General features: G+C 41.6%; 1 protein-coding gene across 1 annotated transcript in view; it reads right to left on the bottom strand.

The window, feature by feature from the left end:
• LOC126981614 (uncharacterized) overlaps nucleotides 1-18,246 on the bottom strand; it is a 70,930-nt gene extending 52,684 nt beyond the window's left edge. Inside the window, exons 1-4 of the mRNA XM_050833052.1 lie at nucleotides 17,791-18,246; nucleotides 6,152-6,385; nucleotides 4,506-4,667; nucleotides 635-792 (exon numbers count right to left, since the gene is read on the bottom strand). Coding sequence (XP_050689009.1) covers nucleotides 635-792; nucleotides 4,506-4,667; nucleotides 6,152-6,385; nucleotides 17,791-18,054 — 818 coding nt within the window. The 5' untranslated portion in view covers nucleotides 18,055-18,246. The remainder of the gene's footprint in view (nucleotides 1-634; nucleotides 793-4,505; nucleotides 4,668-6,151; nucleotides 6,386-17,790) is intronic.
• Between the last annotated feature and the right edge of the window lie 2,276 nt (nucleotides 18,247-20,522).

Here is a 20,522-nt window from a genome sequence, read left to right as displayed (position 1 = left end):
CCCCAGCCTAACGGTATCGAATGGTGGAGTTATTTTTTCAGTTTTACACAAATTTAAATGCCTGTAGCAAGGGGGTTTAAATGCCCACTGCAGGGTGTGGTGCACTGGCTGTGTTGCATTTGCTGGGAGTCAATAGCGTGGATTTCTTTAAGTGAATAATGTAAAATAGTCACATATCAATGCATTAAAGTGAATCTCGCAACTCGACTGGTGCATCCTTAAGAGGAACCGAATGTCACAGCCTCATGGGTCACGGCTTCAGCGCGGCGACTAATTAGGAAGGAGGAGCACACCCTGAACACTACTTTAGCGCAAAAGGTAAGGACTTGTGGTATTTTTTTCAAAAGAGTACAGGCAAAAAATGAAACACTTCCTAAGCACACAACAAAGAAATTGTACTTGCCCAAGCTGGACTGTGAAAGTTTGCAATACATCAAGCAAGTCTAACTAGAGCAGGTTGATGAGAAAAGCTAAACACAGCAAACTAGAGCTGGTTGATGATGCTTCTGGTTTGACTCTAATACCCAAACTCTGTTAGAAATCATAAAATCTGTAATACCATATTCTTACGATGGGCATTTTTTAACTGGAAAAGCATACACTTAAGTGAGTTGATCAAATTACTCAAACCTACCGGAATAGCTCCTGAGAAGCAAGTACTGATGATGACTCTGTGTCTTTCCCTCTTTCAATGTAGAGAGTTGGTGGTGAAGTAATTTCACTTGCAAAGAATGATTTCACAAACTGTTCAATGACCTTCCAATTTTCTCCAAAATCTTCACTGATCCACAACTGAAAAAAAAAAAAATGTTACTTAGGTATCCAGGATACCAGAAGACTGGAAAGGAAACTACACTATACCCATTTATAAAGGGAAAGGAGATGCTTAGAAATGTGGTAACTATAGGGGGATAAGGTTACTGGAGCATGGCATGAAGGTATATGAAAAAGTAATGGAGAAGAGGCTGAGAAGGATAATAAGAATCAATAATTGTCAGTTTGGCTTTTGCCCTGGGAGATCAATAACTGAAGCAATATATACTATGAGAGGGCTTCAAGAAAGGTTTATGGAGAAGAGGAGGAGATTGTATCATGTTTTTGTAGATCTAGAGAAGGCATTTGACAGAGTACCAAGGGAAATTATAAGATGGGCATTGAGAAGGCAAAGAGTACCAGAAAGATTGGTTGAATCCGTGATGGGACTATATGAAGGTACAAAATCGAGAATGAAAACAGTGGTGGGAACATCAGCTGTATGCAGATGACTTGGTAGTAAGTACAAAAACAGCAGACGAAATGAAAGAAAAGTTTAATAAATGAAAGGAAGGAATGGAGGACAAAGGTTTGAAAATTGATATGGAAAAAACAAAGTACATGGTGACTGGAAAAGAAGCAAGAGAAAAGATTAAATCAGGAAAGTATCCATGTGGATGGTGTGGGAAGGGAGTAGGTGTAAATTCTGTCTTGAACACATGTTGCAAGCAGTGGTGCCATCATAAATGCTCAGGCCTCAGAAATGTAAGAAGAATGAAGAATTTTACATGCCCAGCTCATGTAAGGAGACAGCAAGAACAAGAAACTGAGAGGGATAAAACTAGAGGTGAATGAAGGAAAGCTGGATGGGGTAGAACATTTCTGTTATTTGGGAGATGTTCTGGACTGTGAGGCGGGAGTCGAGAGGACAGTGAGAGCGAGAGCGGCGGCAGCGTGGTTAAAGTGGAGGGAGGTGGCTAGTTTACTTGTGAATCGTAGCATCCCTCTAAAGAGCAGAGCAGGGGTGTACCAAGCATGTATTAGATCAGTGATGTTGTATGGAGCAGAAACATGGGCTCTAACTGGAAAATTGATGGAGGTATTGAGAGCAAGTGATATATGGCAGGCATCAGGTGGCAAGACAGGGTGTCCAGTGCAGATGTAGCTAACACATGTGGAGCACAGGACCTGGAAACAGTGCTCAGAAGGGAAAGACTCCGATGGTTTGGACATGTAAAGAGAGCAGGGGAAGATACAGTCCTAGGAGTTTTGGAGAGATTGGAGGTAGAAGGAAGGAGACCAGTTGGTAGACCTAGGAAATCATGGAGAAGGTGTATACAGGTAGACTTGGCATTGATAGGATTGGATGAGCATTGGGCAGAAGACAGAGTAGAATGGAGGAGAGCCATAAAGCGTCCAAATACTCAGGAAGAGTGAAAACGGACGTTAAACGAAATGATGATGATGATGTTACTTAGGTATCCATACTGCTTGCTGCATTATTTTTTTTACTCATTTATCTTTTCTAGCTTAGGCAACAGATCAAAGGCTTAAAAACTAGTGTGGAGAATAAAGAGGCCACCAACACATGGATACCAAATAAGACAGACAGAGGAGGATCCCAGAAAAAGAATCATAAAATAAGCTTCAGAGGCTTTAATACCACTCCTGAAAGAATTTAAGTCATGGGCAGGAAGGTGCACAGGAGATGGAAGGCTCCTACAGATTATAACAACTAGTAGGATGAAAATATTAAGATATCAATCAACCCTTGTACAGTATACCACGGTATACCGCGTTCAGGAGGACGCGAGTTAAATCCCCGCCCGGTGCCACCAAGCTGGGATTTTTCAGCCGCTGCCACCGAGTGGCTTAAAACTACCCACATGCTGTCCAGAAGACCACCTATCAACCTGGACTCTAGATTCTAGGATTAAAGATGAGCTCCGGGAGGGCAGCATGAGCCAATGCAAGATGACGCCACTATAAACACTCGCCTGCGCCAGAACGGGCTGGGCTGACCATCAGGCCCCACCGGAAAGAAGCCTTGGGCCGACCATCAGGCCCCACCAGAAATAAGCCTACCAGCGCAATAGGCCGCGACGTAAAAAAAAAAAATAATGATAATAAATAAATAAAAAAATAAATAAAAATTCCCCATTGAAATTAATGTAAATTTCATTACTGCATCCCATATCTCAAAAAAATTATTTATCTAAAAATCATTTTTCATGTCATTTTATCAAGAATTAAAGTAATTTTACTAACAAATAGCAATAATAAATAATATAAAACACGAATGAATGTATTACGGTTGTTATGGAGACTCCAGCAACTGCTAGATACGCTCTAGGTGTAGGCTTTGCACCAGGGTTTAGCAGCCGTAGTTTCCCTATTCTCGAGGCACTGAAACTAAGTTCGACCACCACCTTAAAGCTAACTCGACGTATCGTCCGCAATGGAGGGTGATCGGGAGTCAGTCACATCCAGAGGACATACAAGCCGCCAAGACTCACACCCCATTCCTGTTGCGATCATTGTATCCAGCATTCCTGTTTTCTTCTTTGCAGCACCATCCCTTTTAACCATCTTTCTTGGGCACATTGTTAAAGCACAAAGAATGCACATTGTAGTGCTGAAAACACTAAGATCGCAAAACCAAAGCAGAAATGCAATTGGACACGAGCGCACGGATGTTATCTCTATGAGTCTACAACGCGGACAGAGACTAGCGATGCCAGCTTGCCACCCTTTCCTTAAAGTACAGAACACCATTTGTTCCATATTTGGCTATCAGATAAGATTTTGTATTTTGAAACTGTAGTGAGCATATTCTTCGGTGAACCACAAAACCAATCCATAAAATTATGTTTGTCAAGGGTCGACCTGAAAGACGTGAAAAATACACATCATAAACTCCCTCCCCCCTTCCTCCTGCCTTCACCAGCAGCGGCTGTCAGTCATGGCAGGCAAGAGAAGTCTTAGGGTTTCCATCCGTTCTTTATATTACGAATTCGTTCTGCGTTGAAAAATGGGATGTTGCGTTCTTTATTTTTTTTTTAGGTCAAGGTGGCAGTCCTAACTGAGACTCTATTCCCATTGTTTACTGCTTTCAGCACTCTCGTCTTGTGGCAAACAACGGGAACCCACGCTCAAGTCTTCGACTTATAAAAAAAACCACGCCAGTCCTCGATGAAAGACCAACTTGGTCAGCTAGGCTGACATTAGCCGATAGAGTCGGTCTATCGGCATCCTCCCCGACAAGGGCTTGTGATCCCTCCTCGGAGGGACGTACGCTCTTGACCCCGACGGCCTCCATATAGCACGTGTCTCCACCGTTAAGTGGCGACAAATAAAAAAAAATAAAAAAAGGATGCTCGTATACCAAGTCGCCGCTCATAAACCAAGGCATATATTTGTGATTTATTTTGCTCGTAAATCAAAACATTCGTAAACAAAGGCACTCCTAAACCAAGGTTTGACTGTATTATGTATCTAAACAGCATAGCACTAGGATAAACTTGATTTTTTGTTTGTTTGTTTTTTATTCTCATATTGATATAATTACCTGTCAAATATCTGCACTTAACCCAATACTGTGTCACCCTTTCAACGATCTTTTAGTTTTACCATGCACAGTCCTGCCTGTCATTAGGATAAGGTTTAGTCTTCATCTGTTTCTTAGTCAATGAAGTTCCCTTCCAAGATATGTATCGTACTGAAAAATAAACATATTAAAAGAAAGCGCTCACCTTACGTTCTGGGTCTTCAGTGTCGTGGATGAGCAACACTTCAGCGTCAGTTGGGTGGAACATAACTTCTGACGGTGTGAAAAAAACTTGGTGTGGAACTATCGTCTGTCCGCGGTCTTTGCTTACAAATATGTAATTACTGAGGACATCTGTAAACACAAACTGGAACAAAATATCACATATTAAAGAAATATATATTCATAGTTCTATGTCTAAGTCAAATGGAAATTATTCCTCCAATGAAAAAAAGAGGTCGCAACATTCATTACATCACATGGGCTCATATAGAAGTCAATTTTTCATATTAAATTCAACCCCCAAGACTATGATATGTTTGACTGAGGAATAAATGTAATCCTCTAGAAGAGAAGTATCCATGTAAAAGCCAACTCCCTAAAGTTGACAAAAAAATTGACTTTTACATGAGTTAAAGAATGAAAATTCTTCTAGCCATTTGCCTGGCTTAAACAGATCTCAGAATGCATGTGAACATTGGTTCAGCACTTACACAATAATATAAGAAGATTATAAGAGGCTAGTCAGCCTCCTACACACAGCTCCTGAGAACAAGTTTTTCACCATTCGCTCTTCCCATCCATAATCTAACTTCCATTTGAAGCTTTTAATTGTTTGTCAATTAACTACATATTAGTGTAATTTACTCCATTCACCCACTACCTACAGTAAACCAGCTCTGGTCTATCTCCTTCCTCAGCTCAAATCTATCCAAAATGAAACCATTATTGTTAGTCCTAATTTTTTTATATATTTGCAACCACTGGATCAACATCTCAACATTTAATATATTTCATGATGCCAATCAGTCATCCACTCTTCATTTACTGGATTCAAAGGCTAAGATGTAAAACTCGTGCCCCTCCCTACAAAAAGCATTCAGTAAAGGAGGGAAATTAAACTTTTATGAATGTGAGCTGTATTTGTGAGTGAAAGAAGGGATACGCAGTGTGAATAAATGGTGAAAATTCGGAGTGGAGGAATGACATTTTAAATGTTTTTCAATAGCATAATAATATTTTCCCTCACTGACAGCAAGGTATTTAACTATAACCAACCAGTAAACCTAAGTGTAGAGGAATGCACAGTAAGAATACCTTGTTATAATAGCTTAACCCTTTCAGTACGGTGACACCGATGTCACCATCAACGTATGGAAAGGGTTAATCCTCTTCTAAACCTCTTAATCCTCTTCTAAACCTCTTAACCCGGTAGCAGCGGGGATCATGTTTCTTAATGGTCCCTCCAAGCGAGAAAAATGAGAAAAAAACACCCCTCACACAAACCATTTCATAATATATATCAAAGCATTTGTGATCAGATTATGTATCATCTATTTTGGGGGGTTTATATCATGGCACATATTTGGCCCGTCGCTGCTACACGGTGAAGCCACAAATTTGGCCTGTCACTGCTACTGGGTTAAGAGGAAATGGAAGAGGATTAAGAGGTTTAGAAGGGGATTAAGAGGTTTAGAAGAGGATTAATCCTCTTCCATTTCCTCTTAACCCTTTCCATACTGTGACGCAGACGTCTGCATCACTGTATTGAAAGGGTTAATATAGCTTGCTTCCTAACCAGTAGCAAGAATTTAGGTGTAAAGGAACATATGAAAGGTAAAAAGACCTTACCCTGGAGTGGAAAACCTTATTATTGTAGAATGTGCTTATTATGGCTTGCTGTCCATTATCTAATTGGAATTTGTGGGATATATTCTTGTAGGTACTCCCGTAGTCTTCAGAAATAAACATGCTGGAGTAACGGCTGATGTTCTGGAGTGCATCCCGCATCAGGCAGATTATCACAGGGCTGCCCTCACCCGTCCACTGGATCATGACTTGCTGGTGGCTGTCATTCAGGTGGGACTGAAACAACCAAAATGTTAAAACACTTAACAGTGCACATTATAAAGTGAATGAACACACACACACATACACACACACATGGAGGCATATAAAACAGGTGTTACGAAGTTTGTACCTGAATACAGACCTAAAGAAAAGGGAAAAAAGGACTGGTTTAATGCAAAATGTGCTAAGGCAAAAGAAAAAAGAGACAAAGCATGGAAAAGATTAAAAAGAAATAAAAACCAAAGAAACAAAGAAGATTTTAAGGTAGCGAGAAACGAATACGTGAAAATAAGGAAGGAAGAAGAAAAGGGATATGAAAAGGATATTGTGGAAAAGTGCAAGGAACAACCTAAACTATTTTATAGACTCATAAATGGAAAGATTAAACCAAGAGAAACAATTGAAAGACTGAGCGATGAAAATGTGAAAATCGATGATCCTAAAGGCATGGCGGAGTTACTAAACAAAGAGTTCCAGCAAGTTCTTACTAAATAATCCATATTTAAAGAGCCACAAGAAAACAAGATAAATGTTCATATGGAAGAAGTCTCAGTAAATAAAGAGGAGATATATAAATTGTTGAGGGAGCTGGAAGAGAGGAAAGTGGTAGGACCGGATGGAGTCTCAGGGAATATATTGAAAGATTGTAGAAATGAGTTGGTTGGACCGATATATGACATCATTAAATGCTCAATAACAGGTACAGTGCCTAAGGAGTGGTGGAGGGCCGAAGTGGTCCCTACATATAAAAGTGGAAGGAAGGAAGAACCCTTGAACTACAGACCTGTATCATTGACCAGTGTAGTATGTAAAATATGTGAGAAAGTGATAAAGAAACAATGGACGAGATTTCTAGAAGAGCATAATTTAATCACAAGTAAACAGTATGGATTCAGAAAAGGGCACTCATGCGTGACAAACTTACTGAGCTTTTACTCAAGAGTGACAGATAAAATACAGGAAAAGGACAGATGGGTTGATTGCGTTTATCTGGACCTAAAGAAGGGGTTCGACAAAGTTCCACATACAAGACTGCTATGGAAACTAGAAAATAAAGGAGGATTGAAAGGGAAAATGAAAAACTGAATGGAAAGCTACCTAAGGGGAAGAGAGATGAGAACAGTGGTTAAAGACATAAAATTGGAATGGAGAACTGTATAAAGTGGGGTGCCTTGGGGATTGGTATTGGCACCAATACTTTTCCTAGTAAATATAAATGACATAACTGAGGGAGTAAATAGCTATATGAGCTTGTTTGCAGACGATGCTAAACTGCTAAGACATATAAGAAACAGTAAAGACTGCGAAATTCTGCAAGAAGACCTAAACAAGATTTGGAAATGGAGTATGGAATGGGAGATGAAATTCAATGTGAAGAAATGTCATGTTATGGAAATGGGAGAAAGTGAAGCAAGACCAAAATGGACATATAAAATGGGAGATGGTGAAACATTAAAGAAAGTACACGAAGAGAGAGATCTGGGAGTAATAATGCAAGATAATAATCAGCCAGAGAGTCATATAAATCGGATGTTCGGTGATACGTATAACATGGTGAGAAATATAGGAATAGCATTCCACTACATGGATAAGGATATGATGAAAAAATTAATTACCACTATGATCGGACCAAAATTGAAATATGCGGAGGCAGTGTGGTCTCCCCATAAGAAGAAACACCACATAAAGAAACTAGAAAGAATACAAAGGATGGCAACAAAAATGGTTCCAGAGCTGGAGGGATTAACATATGAGGAAAGACTAAAGGAAATGGACTAACTAACACTAGAACAAAGAAGAGAAAGGGGAGACCTAATACAAATCTATAAGTTATTGAACAAAACGGAAGAAGTAGACAACGAGGAGTTACTACTAAAAGAAGGAATTACCACCAGGAACACAGGAGGACATACAGTCACCCCCTGCCATTCGCGGTCTCACCCATGGTTCGGATTCGTGGTCACTCAACTAATTCCCCCCCCAGCTTATCTGCCCCCCAGTCATGTGTCTGGATGCATTGACGCTAAATAGGAAGGCAGAGAGGAGGAGGGAGGCAGAGAGGAGGGGGAAGGAGAGAGGAGGAGGAAGGCAGAGAGGAGGGAGGGAGGAGGCAGAGAGGAGGGGAAGGAGAGAAGAGAGAGGGGGGCAATGGCGTTAAGGCGGTGTCAAGGAGGGGCAATGGGCCGGGAGGCGGTGTCACACTAGCACTTTTCCCTTTGTTTACATTTCCAAGACCAAGACCGAGACTTTCAGCTTCTTCAACCTGTCTCAACGCTCTCCTGCAGTGACAGCCTTCCTCATCCTGGTGTCACTTCTGGCAATGAGAGGTGTCACTAACTCCAGAAGTCTGTGGTACTGGGCCAGTACCACAGATCTGATGAGCAGGTTGGACAAGCCAGTAGCTCTTGTCCAACCTGAGTCTCATGATCCTCTAAACTCAGCTCTTTTAACAGCCTGTGGTACACTCTTCTCTTTTGACGAGCCAACCTAAGTCTCACAATACACAGTATTAGGTTCAGAGCAGCGTATCTTTGCAGCGTGGACTCCATGTTTGTTTACATTCCCATGGTCTGGCCCGACGGAAAGTTTCAGACGAAACACCGTTTGTGTGTGACAGGCCACAGCCAAGATATCGACGATTTTCAGAAAAACGGAAAAAGTTGACGGAAAAAGTGCTAGTGTGACACCGCCTTTAGGTTGCTCCTGAGTGACGTCACGGTTAGACTGTGACGACATGCTTTCCTATTGGCCAGCAGCTCACTCAGGGACGACTGCTATTGGTCGAGATTTTCTCATAGCAACATTATCCTAAAAAAAAAAAATTCACGCGCCGCCACACTGCAGTGTTGCCAGATTGGGCTACTTATCGCAAATTGGGCTACTTTTGGGAACGAAAAAAACATGTTTTATATGACGTGTCAGAGGTGACTTCCCCAAATGCATATTTTCCCATAGGGTTATAGTCCCGTTATTGGTTTGTTTTCGGCATATTTGAAAGTCCGGAACGAAATACCGGGGATGACTGTAGTATAAAATTGAGGAAGGGAAGATGTTTGAGAGACATAAAGAAATATAGCTTCCCACAAAGAAATCTAGAGGTTTGGAACAGACTAAGTGAGGATGTAGTATCAGCAAGGAGTGTGCAAAGCTTTAAAGAAAAGTTGGATAAATGCAGATATGGAGACGGGACCACACGAGTGTAAAGCCCAGGACCTGTAAAACTACAATTAGGTAAATAAATACACACACACACACACACACACACACACACACACAGGTTTTAGACTGAAAGAATGTAGAAATCAGCTGGTTGGACTGGTACGTATATGATATCATAAAGTGCTCAATATCAACTGGCAAAGTACCAAAGTAGTGGCGGAGGGCTGAGGTGGTCCCTATATATAAAAGTGGGAAAAAGGAAGAACCTCTGAACTACAGACCTGTATCATTGACCAGTATAGTTTGTAAAATATGCAAGAAAGTGATAAAGAAACAATGGATGAAATTTCTAGAACAACACAATATAATTACAGATAAAAAGTATGGTTTTAGAAAAGGGCATTCATTTGTAACAAACTTGCTGAGCTTTTACTCAAGAGTGACAGACATAACACAGGAGAGGGATGGATGGGTAGATTGCGTGTATTTGGACATGAAGAAGGCTTTTAATAAAGTTCCACATACAAAACTATTATGGAAGCTGAAAAATAGAGGAGGATTGAAAGAGAAAATGAAGAACTGGATGGAAAGTTACTTAAGGGGAAGAGAGATGAGAACAGTGGCAAAGGACATGAAATCGGAATGGAGAATTGTAGATAGTGGAGTGCCTCAAGGATCGGTATTGGCACCAATACTTTTCCTAGCATATATAAATGATATGCTGGAGAAAATAAGCAGTTACATGAGCCTGTTTGCAGACGATGCAAAATTGCTGAGACATATAAGAAACAGTAAAGACTGAAATTCTACAAGAGGACCTAAATAAGATTTGGGACTGGAGTATGAAATGGGAGATGAAGTTCAATGTGAAGAAATATCATGTAGTAATGGAAATGGGAAAGAGTGAAGGGAGACCAAAATGGACATATAGAATGGGAGATAGAGAAATATTAAAAGTTCAAGAAGAGAGAGTTCTGGGAGTGACAATACAAGATAATCAACAGTCTGAGTGTCATGTAAATAGGATATTCGGTGATATGTATAGAATGGTAAGAAATATAGGAATAGCATTCCACTACATGGATAAGGATATGATGAAAAAGATAATAACCACTATGATTAGACCAAAATTGGAATATGCGGAAACTGTGTGGTCTCCCCACAAGAAGAAACACACAAAAAAACTAGAAAGAATACAAAGGATGGCAATGAAAATGGTTCCAGAACTAAATTATAGACCAGTTTCTTTGAGAAGTGTAATGTGCAAGATTTGTGAAAGTATAATAAAAAACAATGGGTTGAACATTTAGAAAAGGAAAACATGATAAATGAAGGGCAATTTGGATTTAGAAAAGGGAAATCGTGTCACTAACTTACTATGTTTCTACTCAAGAGCAATAGACGTGGTGCAAGAGAGAGAAGGGTGGGCAGATTGTGTATATCTCGATTTGAAAAAAACTTTTGACAAGGCTCCACACAAAAGTTTAATCTGGAAACTACAGCAGTGGGGAGGAATGGGTAGAAAGGTTATTGAGTGGATGAAGGATTACTTAATGGGAAGAGAAATGAGGACAGTGATTAGAGAGGAAAAATCAAATTGGCGGAGAGTAGAGAGTGGAGTTCCCCAAGGCTCAGTTCTTGGACCAATAATGTTCATAATATATATAAATGATATTCCAAAAGGTATAAAAAGTTATATGAGCCTTTTTGCAGATGATTCAAAGTTAATAAGAAAAGTGAGGACAGAGGAAGATTGTGAGGAGCTGCAAAAAGACCTGGACAGAGTGTATAGATGGAGCCAGTTATGGGAGATGGAATTTAATGCAAACAAGTGCCATGTTATGGAAATGGGGAAAAGTAAAAATAGACCAAGGAAAACATACAGGATGGGAGAAGAAAACTTGAATGTGGTACATGAAGCAAATGATTTGGGAGTAACGATGCAAGACACACTATCCCCAGAAAAGCACAAAAACAAACCGTTTGGAGAAATTAAAGGATGATGCAAAATATAAGGGTATCATTCCATTTCATGGACAAAGAAATGATACAAATAATAACAACATGATAAGACCAAAGCTTGAATATGCTGCAGTTATGTGGTCGCCTCACAAAAAGAAAAATATCAGAAAGCTGGAAAGGATACAGAAAATTGCAACTAAAATGGTCCCAGAACTCTTGAATATGATGTATGAAAACAGATTGAAGAAGATGGACTTGACGACACTGGAACAAAGGAGGGAGAGAGATCTGATCACGTTGTATAAGTTGGTAAATAAGTTTGATGAGGTGGACAGGGATAATCTCTTCTTAACTGCGAGAACGCAGGGGATGATAGGACATAGGAAGAAACTGAACCTGTTTGAGTGACTTAAAAAAGTATAGTTTTCCACATCGAAGTGTTAACACATGGAACAACTTGCGGGAAGGTGGAGGCAAAGTGTCCAACAAATGAAGGAAAGGCTGGATAAATGTAGATATGGAGACGGGACTATTAGAGCTTAGCTTGGGCCCTGTAGACTACAAATAGGTAAATACACACACAACATAGTGAATACCATCACATCCTTCCTGCACTTGAGTGACATTTGCTTGTCTGCACTTTACAATACATGCTGCCCCCAGTTTTCCCATAGGCTGTTCCACCTGTTCGTTTGTTTGTTCTTATATTTTGAATGTTTGTGCTATGTATGTTTGTATAGTTTCAGCCACAAGGTTGCCTTTCCCCTCAATAAACCAATATTTATTATTATTATTATTATTATTATTGTTGTTACACCCAAAGAATAAATGAATAACAAAATAAATAAACAAATAGAAATAAAAAACTAAAATAATAAAAAATAATAATGAGAGATTAAGGTCAAAGAATTACTCAAGAAGCAGAGATGGGCGCGGTACTGAAAAATCAGTAGTGCGGTTGCGGTACTTTTTCCGGAGAAGTGCGGTTGTAGTGGTGCATTCCCATTTTCTTCTTTCCCAGTGCAGTACGCGGTGTACGGTACTACAGTAGCGGTAGTCACTACAGTACCCTCTCGAGTTTCACGCTATCTGAGTTTCACGATCCTCGAGTTTAGCACTTAGTCCTAAATTCTTACCATCACGACTTTCACGCATTACCGCCACGAGTTTCGCGCTCCTTTGACATGTTCGGGTCATGTCTACCTACCGTTGGCGTCATGAGTGCTGCCTTAAAAGGCGGTGTCCAACCATTGGGGCTATGGGCAACTGCTGTTGCCCGTATGCCCAACCGGGAGCGAGTTGTTGGTTGTCCGTAGGAATGGAAAACGGTTTGAGTACGAGCGCGGGTACATGGGTACCGAACGGCTGCATGTAAACAAACAGACGACGACCGTGGCTGAGTAGTGAGGAGCAGTGGAAGATGGCCCACCAAGAGACTCGTAAAATGGACTGGCAGAGCTGCTTTGCTTACTACTTGATTAACAAGATAAGAGAACACCCCGTGCTGTGGAACCACAGTCCAAAAAACATTTTTCTCAAGTCTATGAAAATTGTAGATCTCCCAGTGATGTTTTCCTCTTCTTCTTCTTCTTTTGACCTGTAATGCATGTCAGCGAAGGTGAAAAGTAACAGTGGAAAATAGCAAAAGGGCATAGAAAACCAAAATCAGGGAAAGAAAAGAACAGAAAAACACCTAAGTTCAGGGTGAAGTGTATAAGTGCGCACAGTGAAGTAAACAAGGGCCGCTTTCACAGTCACTGTTTGTTTTGATCGTTGCCAATCGCGGCGATCGACGCTATAGTTTTCCATGTGAAATTGGCCTATGGGGTAGTGGTGTCTGCAGAGAAAGTGACAGGTGTTGAGAGTGTGTGGTAAGGTGCAGGGCGAGGCTAACCCCACAGCCGCCACGAGGTGCCGTTGTAAAGGCAATACCTCCGACACCATCACATCACATCACTACCCATCAGCCAGTTTCACGTGGAAATACTAGAGCGGCGATCGCTGCCATTGGTAACGATCAATACAAACAAAATGACTGTGAGTGTCCCTAAGTGCATGTTGTGAAGTATAAAAATGTGGAAAAGGAGGACCTAAGAAGCGATACAAAGCATTACAGGTCAAAAGAAGAAGGTCCACTATACACTGGCCGGTGTTGCAAAAAATATCTTCCCGCTGAAATTAGTCATTCTGCTGTCCACCACGCATGCGTGCTGTGGGAATACACAGCATTAAAAGTGTTAATTTGCCTGGATTTGTTCTTTTTTGTCCGCTTGTGGTCTTTGTGAGCAGTGAGGGAAATATGGAAGCAGTAAGCTAGTTGAACCTCTCTGCGAGCTATTTTGCGATTGTGGTGGCAGTTTACATTCAATAGGCATTGAAAAGTCAATCATGATGTTAGTGATTTGATGATATATAACAGAAAGAGTTAGCAGATTATACCATAACACACAGAAAACTACCAGAAGCTAAAGGTTTGTCCAACTGTACCACGGGTGACCGCGAGCAACCACCCTTACATTAGCAGACGACACCACGTGGATCACAAGCGTGCTCATCCAATTAACTCAGGACATAGGGCCAGTGCAACATCTGGGTTACCACAGTTTACCTTCTACAGGTTTCTCCGAGTACCCATTAAAAGACCATCCCAAAAGGAAAGATGAACAGCTGGGTGGGGTCCATCAACTGCCAAGGCCAAGATTCAAACCCAAGACTGTAAATTTGTAGTTATGTATGCTAACCACTGCACCATGAAGACCCGTTGTAAAAATCCTAATATATATAACTGGGCTGCTGTGGGCTCTCTCCAAAACTACACTCTAAACTCCCAGGACTTATCCAAAGGGGATTGCCAGAAGGACTTGGGAATCCTGGTGGACAGCTCACTGAAGTTCCATGCCCATATAGAAAAGAGTGTCAATAAAGCAGCTGGACTGGCTAACAACCTTTTTCGCACTACCAGATGCCGCTCATCTGACTTCATGATGACTGTCTACAAAACCCACATCAAACCTCTTCTCGAATTTGGATACACTGTCTGGAACACTGGCTACTTGGGTGACCTGAGACTTCTGGAATCTGTGCAGTGCTGCTAGACCAGGGGTATTCAATTAAAAGTCACTGAGGTCCAGTTCTTAAAATTTCCCCCAAGTAAAAGGTCCACATTTTCATATGGATTCAACAGTATTTATGTATATTTTTTTGCAGAAATGAAATTTTTGGCTAGAGCACAGCTAGCTCTTTTTTAATAAAAAGTAAATAAAAGCAGGCAAAAAAAAGGCCTTTTATTTCAGATTAAAGAAAACAGAAATCTCAGAATAAAATAAATTGCGAGCAGAGCCAAAAACCCTTTTTCTCTCAAATTAATGAGGTCCCAGCCTAAAGAATTAAAGGCCTACACTTCAAGTAAAGATGCCTGTGCTAGACCAAGCAAATAGACAGCCTCTTCAACTTAAGCTATGCTGACCGGCTCAAGTCCCTCAATCTATACTCTGTGCAGGGCAGACTCCTTAGAGCGGACCAAATAAAATATAGGAGAATCTTCCATGGCTCCCTTCAACTTATTTATACTATTCTCCAGGTCACTTCTACCAGGGGCCACAGATAAAAGGTTGCCAAGCCCCATCTATCAACTGAATGCAGGCATAAATATTTTAACATTAGGTGTACTATCAACCACTGAAACCTTATGACGGACTCTCAGTGCAGTCACCATTGATTTGTTCAAAAGAGGTCTTCACTACTCTCTGGGGGAGGCTCTCTTCTCCTTCATGGATTGATAAGGGTTATATTCGTTTACTTAGTTGCTATAATAATCTGCATATGGCACACATTTCTGCCCACTACTAGAGTTGTTGTTTTTTGGCATAACTTTCATTGATGGGCTGGTGTGCCAGCAGTCCTGGGCTAGTACCCACATATAAGGTTGTGGCTACTGAGCCTGATCAGTTTTACTCTGCATGGGGTAGCCAACCAGGTGAGTAAACCAGGTGAGTAAAAAATATAATAACATTAAAGCTTTGATCCAGTCAAATGGTAGCCTGGTTGTAAGGGTCAATAGATCTGCTGGGTTTGACACCATAATGGTCTTTGTCAAATAAGTTGTTGGACTAAGCAGAATCATAGATGAACCTTGCTAGAATAGTCCACTGTTTCCACACACACTGGGTTTCAGAGCATTTGAGAAGAGTGCCCCGCGGCTCTATAATGAGTTACCCAGGGATAATAAGAACAGTGACAGTCTGGCAATCTTCAAGAAAGCGCTGAAGACTCACTTATTCACTAAATCCTACGACTTAACAAATATGAGGATTGAGGACAACTTTAGGTGCTAATATTACTGTCATAATGTTAGCGGCCCTGTGGAGCGCTGCTACGGCGGCGGACCAGGGCCTGAAACCTCATCAATGGTAACGGTAACGGTAACATAAAGAAATGAGTTTGTACATCATTAGATCCTAGCGATAGCCTTTCTTGAATATCAGTCATAGAGAACTTTTTCCTCTATTCATTCATTCAGGCATCAAAGAACATAAGAAGAACATAAGAACATAGGGAGACTGCAAGAGGCTGAGTGGCCTACACAGGGCAGCTCCAGAATACCCCCACTACTCACTATGGGTGAGATGTAGTTTCAGGGGTTACAGGTAGAGGCTTGATCCTCGTTTACCTTCGGTACGGGTGTACACTTCAGTACCCTGTTACCTTCCTGTACCCACACCTCACTAATCAGAGTCATCTTCTCCAATGAATCCTTTGATAGCCTTTCTGAATTTTGCTTCGATTCTCATTCGACCGGCTTAGTCGCTGCACTACACTACCACCTGTCATCCTCGTCCATGTAGCAATCAAGTCTACTCTTAAAACAAGCTATCGTCCCTGCACTCACACTGTGGTTGCTGAGTTTATTCCATTCCCACACCACCCTATTACTAAACCAATGCCTGCCTATTTCCCTCCTAAATCTATACTTTTCTAATTTAAATCTATTACTGCGTGTTCTATCCTGCTGGCTTATTCTCAGTACTTTACTTATATTGCCTTTGTTGTAACCCATGACACACTTGAATACTTCTATCAGATCTCCCTGCACTTCGTCTTTCTAGCGAATGTAAGTCGAGATGTTTCAGCCTATCTTGATATGGGAGGTTCCTCAGTCCCTGAATCATCTTGGTCATCCTCCTCTGAACTGATTCTAGTTGATGTCCATTCTGTAGTGTGGGCACCAAAACTGGACAGAGTAATCTAAGTGTGGCCTAACTAATGCAAAATAGTCTGAAGAGGACCTCTACACTTTTGTTGGTTACCGTCCTGTTAATAAAGCCTAATACCCTGTTAGCCCTATTCCTCACACTAATACATTGCTTCCTCAGTTTTAGGTCAGAGTTCACTAACACTCCCAAATCCCTTTCACACTCTGATCTGCTTATCACTGTGGAGTCTAAACTATACCCGTGTAATGGGTTGCGTGTTCCTACACTTGGTACACTACACTTGGTGATGTTAAAATTCATATGCCATTTCTCTGACCAAGCTGACAGTTTGTTGAGATCCTCCTGCAGTGCTCTAACATCCTCCCCTGTCCTAATAGTGCGTCCTATTTTGGTGTCATCCGCAAATTTACCTATGTCACTAGTTATCCCATTGTCTATGTCACTGATGTAGATAATGAATAAAAGTGGGCCTAAAACAGAACCTTGAGGAACCCCACTGGTAACATTACCCCATTCAGATTGGGGTAATGTTACCAGTGGGGTTCCTCAAGGTTCTGTTTTAGGCCCGCCTGATGAATGAATGAATAGAGAACTTTTTCCATTCGAGGAAATCTAATGGTGTCATATAACGCTGGAAAGAGAATAAGTAGAGGGTAATCAAGCTCTGATTGGGCAGCTTAAACACAGTTACATTACCTGGTGGAATCAGACTTTCCACAATTACCTCAGACCACACCTCCATCCCCCTGTACAGCTGGCAACTAGTCGCCTGTGTTTGCTTGACACTAACTGGGAAAACTGCAACACTAATTGTTCTTTGTTTGAGAAATCAGGGTTGTTCTTGACAATTATTGCTCCACGCCGGTCTGTACAATAAATTTTGCATAGCACAATTTACACAACGTAGTCACCGAAATCACCAATGTTTGTTTGATGTTTTAATCATCTAGAATCGCTGAGTCACCTGTGTTTACCTGAGACTAAACAGGAGAACTGACTCCAGGAAAACAACTGCTTATTTTTTTGTGTATTGTGGTGCGGGGCAGCACGCCCTGGCTGCATGACACACGCACCCCAGTAACTCACCACATTCACTATGGGGGCGGCCGTGCCCGCGTCAAGGCTCCTCCTGGCCCGGGCATGACCACTGTGGCCCTGGAAGGCGTACTCGCCCCTCCCAGCAGGGCCCTCCTCGGCTACCTTTAGCAGCAGGGGCCCGGCCCTCTGCTGCCTCCTGACGGTGATGTGCCGGGCTGGCAGGCCGTGCCTCTCACTGCCCGCCGCGGCGCCAACCAGGCACGGCAGCAGTGCTAATGTCCACAGCACGGCACGGGCGGCAGACGCTGCCATGGCGCCTCCGTGGGGCTGTCACTGTACGTATGCACACACACACACACTGGCAACGAGTCCCTGCAAGCTTTAGGGATAGGCGGCGTACACTGGGCTGGCCACGCAGCAACACGGCTGTCACCTCACTGGCTCAGCTCAGCTCAGCTGTGTGCCGCGGCGTCACGCGCTCCACTGAGTCATGCTTGTTGACGTCTAATGAAGTCCTCACAACAGCAGGCAGGATGTACCTACCTACGTATACATGCCTTTGTTTCTTTTTGCAAGTAAACGACAGGCTGTGGAGAAAGAATCTTAATTGTCTGGTGCAGAGCCACTTTCAATTTTTCAGAGACATGGAAAAACTAATAACTCTTGCAAAGGACTATACCAGTGGCATATATACGTAGCTATTGCGGGTGGGGGTTGGCGGGGGCACTGCCCCTATAGAGAGCCTCTGAGCTACCCACAGAACTCCAAGGGAATATATGGATCGTGAAAAGAAGAAAATGCAATGTAGCTAAACTTTAAAAAATTGCTTGTCTTAAAAATTGCTTGGGGTTTCCTAAGGGTCCCCACATTTTTTTTTTTTTTTTTTTTACAGTCTAGACTTAAATGAAAAGGAGCCTACAAAGGCCTCCTCCCGCAATCAAAAGGGCTCGAGTGTCAGCATATCCGTTAGCAGGGCGCCCCACAGTGAGTGGCAGTCACTTGGCCGTCAAAATTAATAATGCTCTGTTTTGGGGCCAGGGCTACTTAATTGTTCATAAGCATCAATACATGACGACATCACAGATGGACTCAGTGTTACAACAAAATTTGCTGACAGACCGATGGTTATATCGAGTTATAACTCGATCGATCCTCTGACCAGGCAAAGCCTCCAAAAAGCCTGTTTCATTTTAATTTGGTCTGACCCAACCGGATCGAGATACCATATAGCAGTCTTCAAGTTGGAACTAAAAACAGAACCGCGCCGCGCATTGTAGCCAAATAGAGCGAACCGCATGTTGCGCTAGCTGTTTATCATTTCCTTAGTTATATACACTGTACACTGTAGTACCTTAGCACTGTACAGTGCGAGTAGTACGGTGCGCAGTTATACGTATAGTTTGGTCAACATTTTTTATTTATTTTTTTTTTTTTCATTTTTTCCTTTATTCGAATTTCGGATCTTTCAGTCACAGTGAAAACCGGGGACTTTTCCGGGGACAGCAGTAGCCGGGGACAGTTCACTGAAAACGGGGACTGTCCCCGGAAACCGGGGACGTCTAGATGTAGCCTACTGTACAATAGTTTAGTTAGACCTCACTCATTAAAGTACACGGTAGCCAAGGTAAAGAGACGGTAGCCTACAGTTTTGGTCTCCACGCCATACGAGGAATAGGCCCTATTTAGTATAAATATTATGCAGGGGTTCAATGTGAGCAACAAAGAAGTTATAATAATGCGGAAGAGTCCACATGTTTATGATCGATATCACGTCGATCGTGAACACATAAATAATGGCACAAAAAGGTAAATGTAAACTACAAACCTCAGACCACCGAGTTTCCCCACTTACGTTGTTCTACGAGGTTGGAATAAGCTCGATCCCGCCTGAACTTCCTCCATCTTCAAATGTTCGCCAAGGCAGAGGCGCAACATCTTGATGGCATTTCGCGCGAGGATAAGTTTCAGTGAAATAGGAAAAAGATTTAGGCATCATAATGCAAAATACACCGACACCTGAGAAGCACATAAATAAGATATTCGGAGAAACATGTAGTTAAATTGTTGTAAAATATTAGAGTGGCATTCCACTACTTTAAATATATGTATATAGATGAAGACATGATGAAGATAATAATAACAACATTGATTAGACCAAGGTTAGAGTATGCAGCGGTTTTTGGTCACCAGACAAGAAAAATGATATACGGAAACTCTAAGAGGGTTCAAAGAATAGCAACTAATAAGATGGTACCACCATGTCTGTCATACGAGACTACTGTAGGAACTGGGCCTACCAAAACTCGAAGAAAGAAGAGAAAGAGGAGGCCTGGGGAGTTGTACAGGAATACAAGTGGAATAGACGTGTAGGATATAAATTATTTAATCGAGATGAAAGGAAGGAGGCAAGCAAGAGGACACGGAAGACATAAAGAAGCACAGTTTTCCATACAGGAGTGTGGATACATGGAATGGACTGAACAGAGACATTGTTGAGGAGGGCGCAGTGTCTATATAATGTAAGAAAAGTTGGACAAATATAGATTGGGAGACAGGACTGTTCGAGCTTGAGCTCAAGCCCTGTATACTACAAATAGGTAAATACTAAGAGGTAAATACCTTCTTAATCAGTGGTTCAGTATAATACCTACAATTTATTCATTTATAAACTAAAGTATAAATGCAAAGTCTTTATGGGATTTGATGCAATATAATTCATTTAGGATAAAGGACAGACCACCTAGTCTGGACCATAGGATGTATGTGGTCTGAATATCTAT

Source organism: Eriocheir sinensis, chromosome 49, assembly GCF_024679095.1.
Source record: "Eriocheir sinensis breed Jianghai 21 chromosome 49, ASM2467909v1, whole genome shotgun sequence".
NCBI lineage: Eukaryota > Metazoa > Arthropoda > Malacostraca > Decapoda > Varunidae > Eriocheir > Eriocheir sinensis.
Note: the sequence above shows the minus strand (reverse complement) of the source record. Positions and strands in the feature narration are given on the sequence as shown.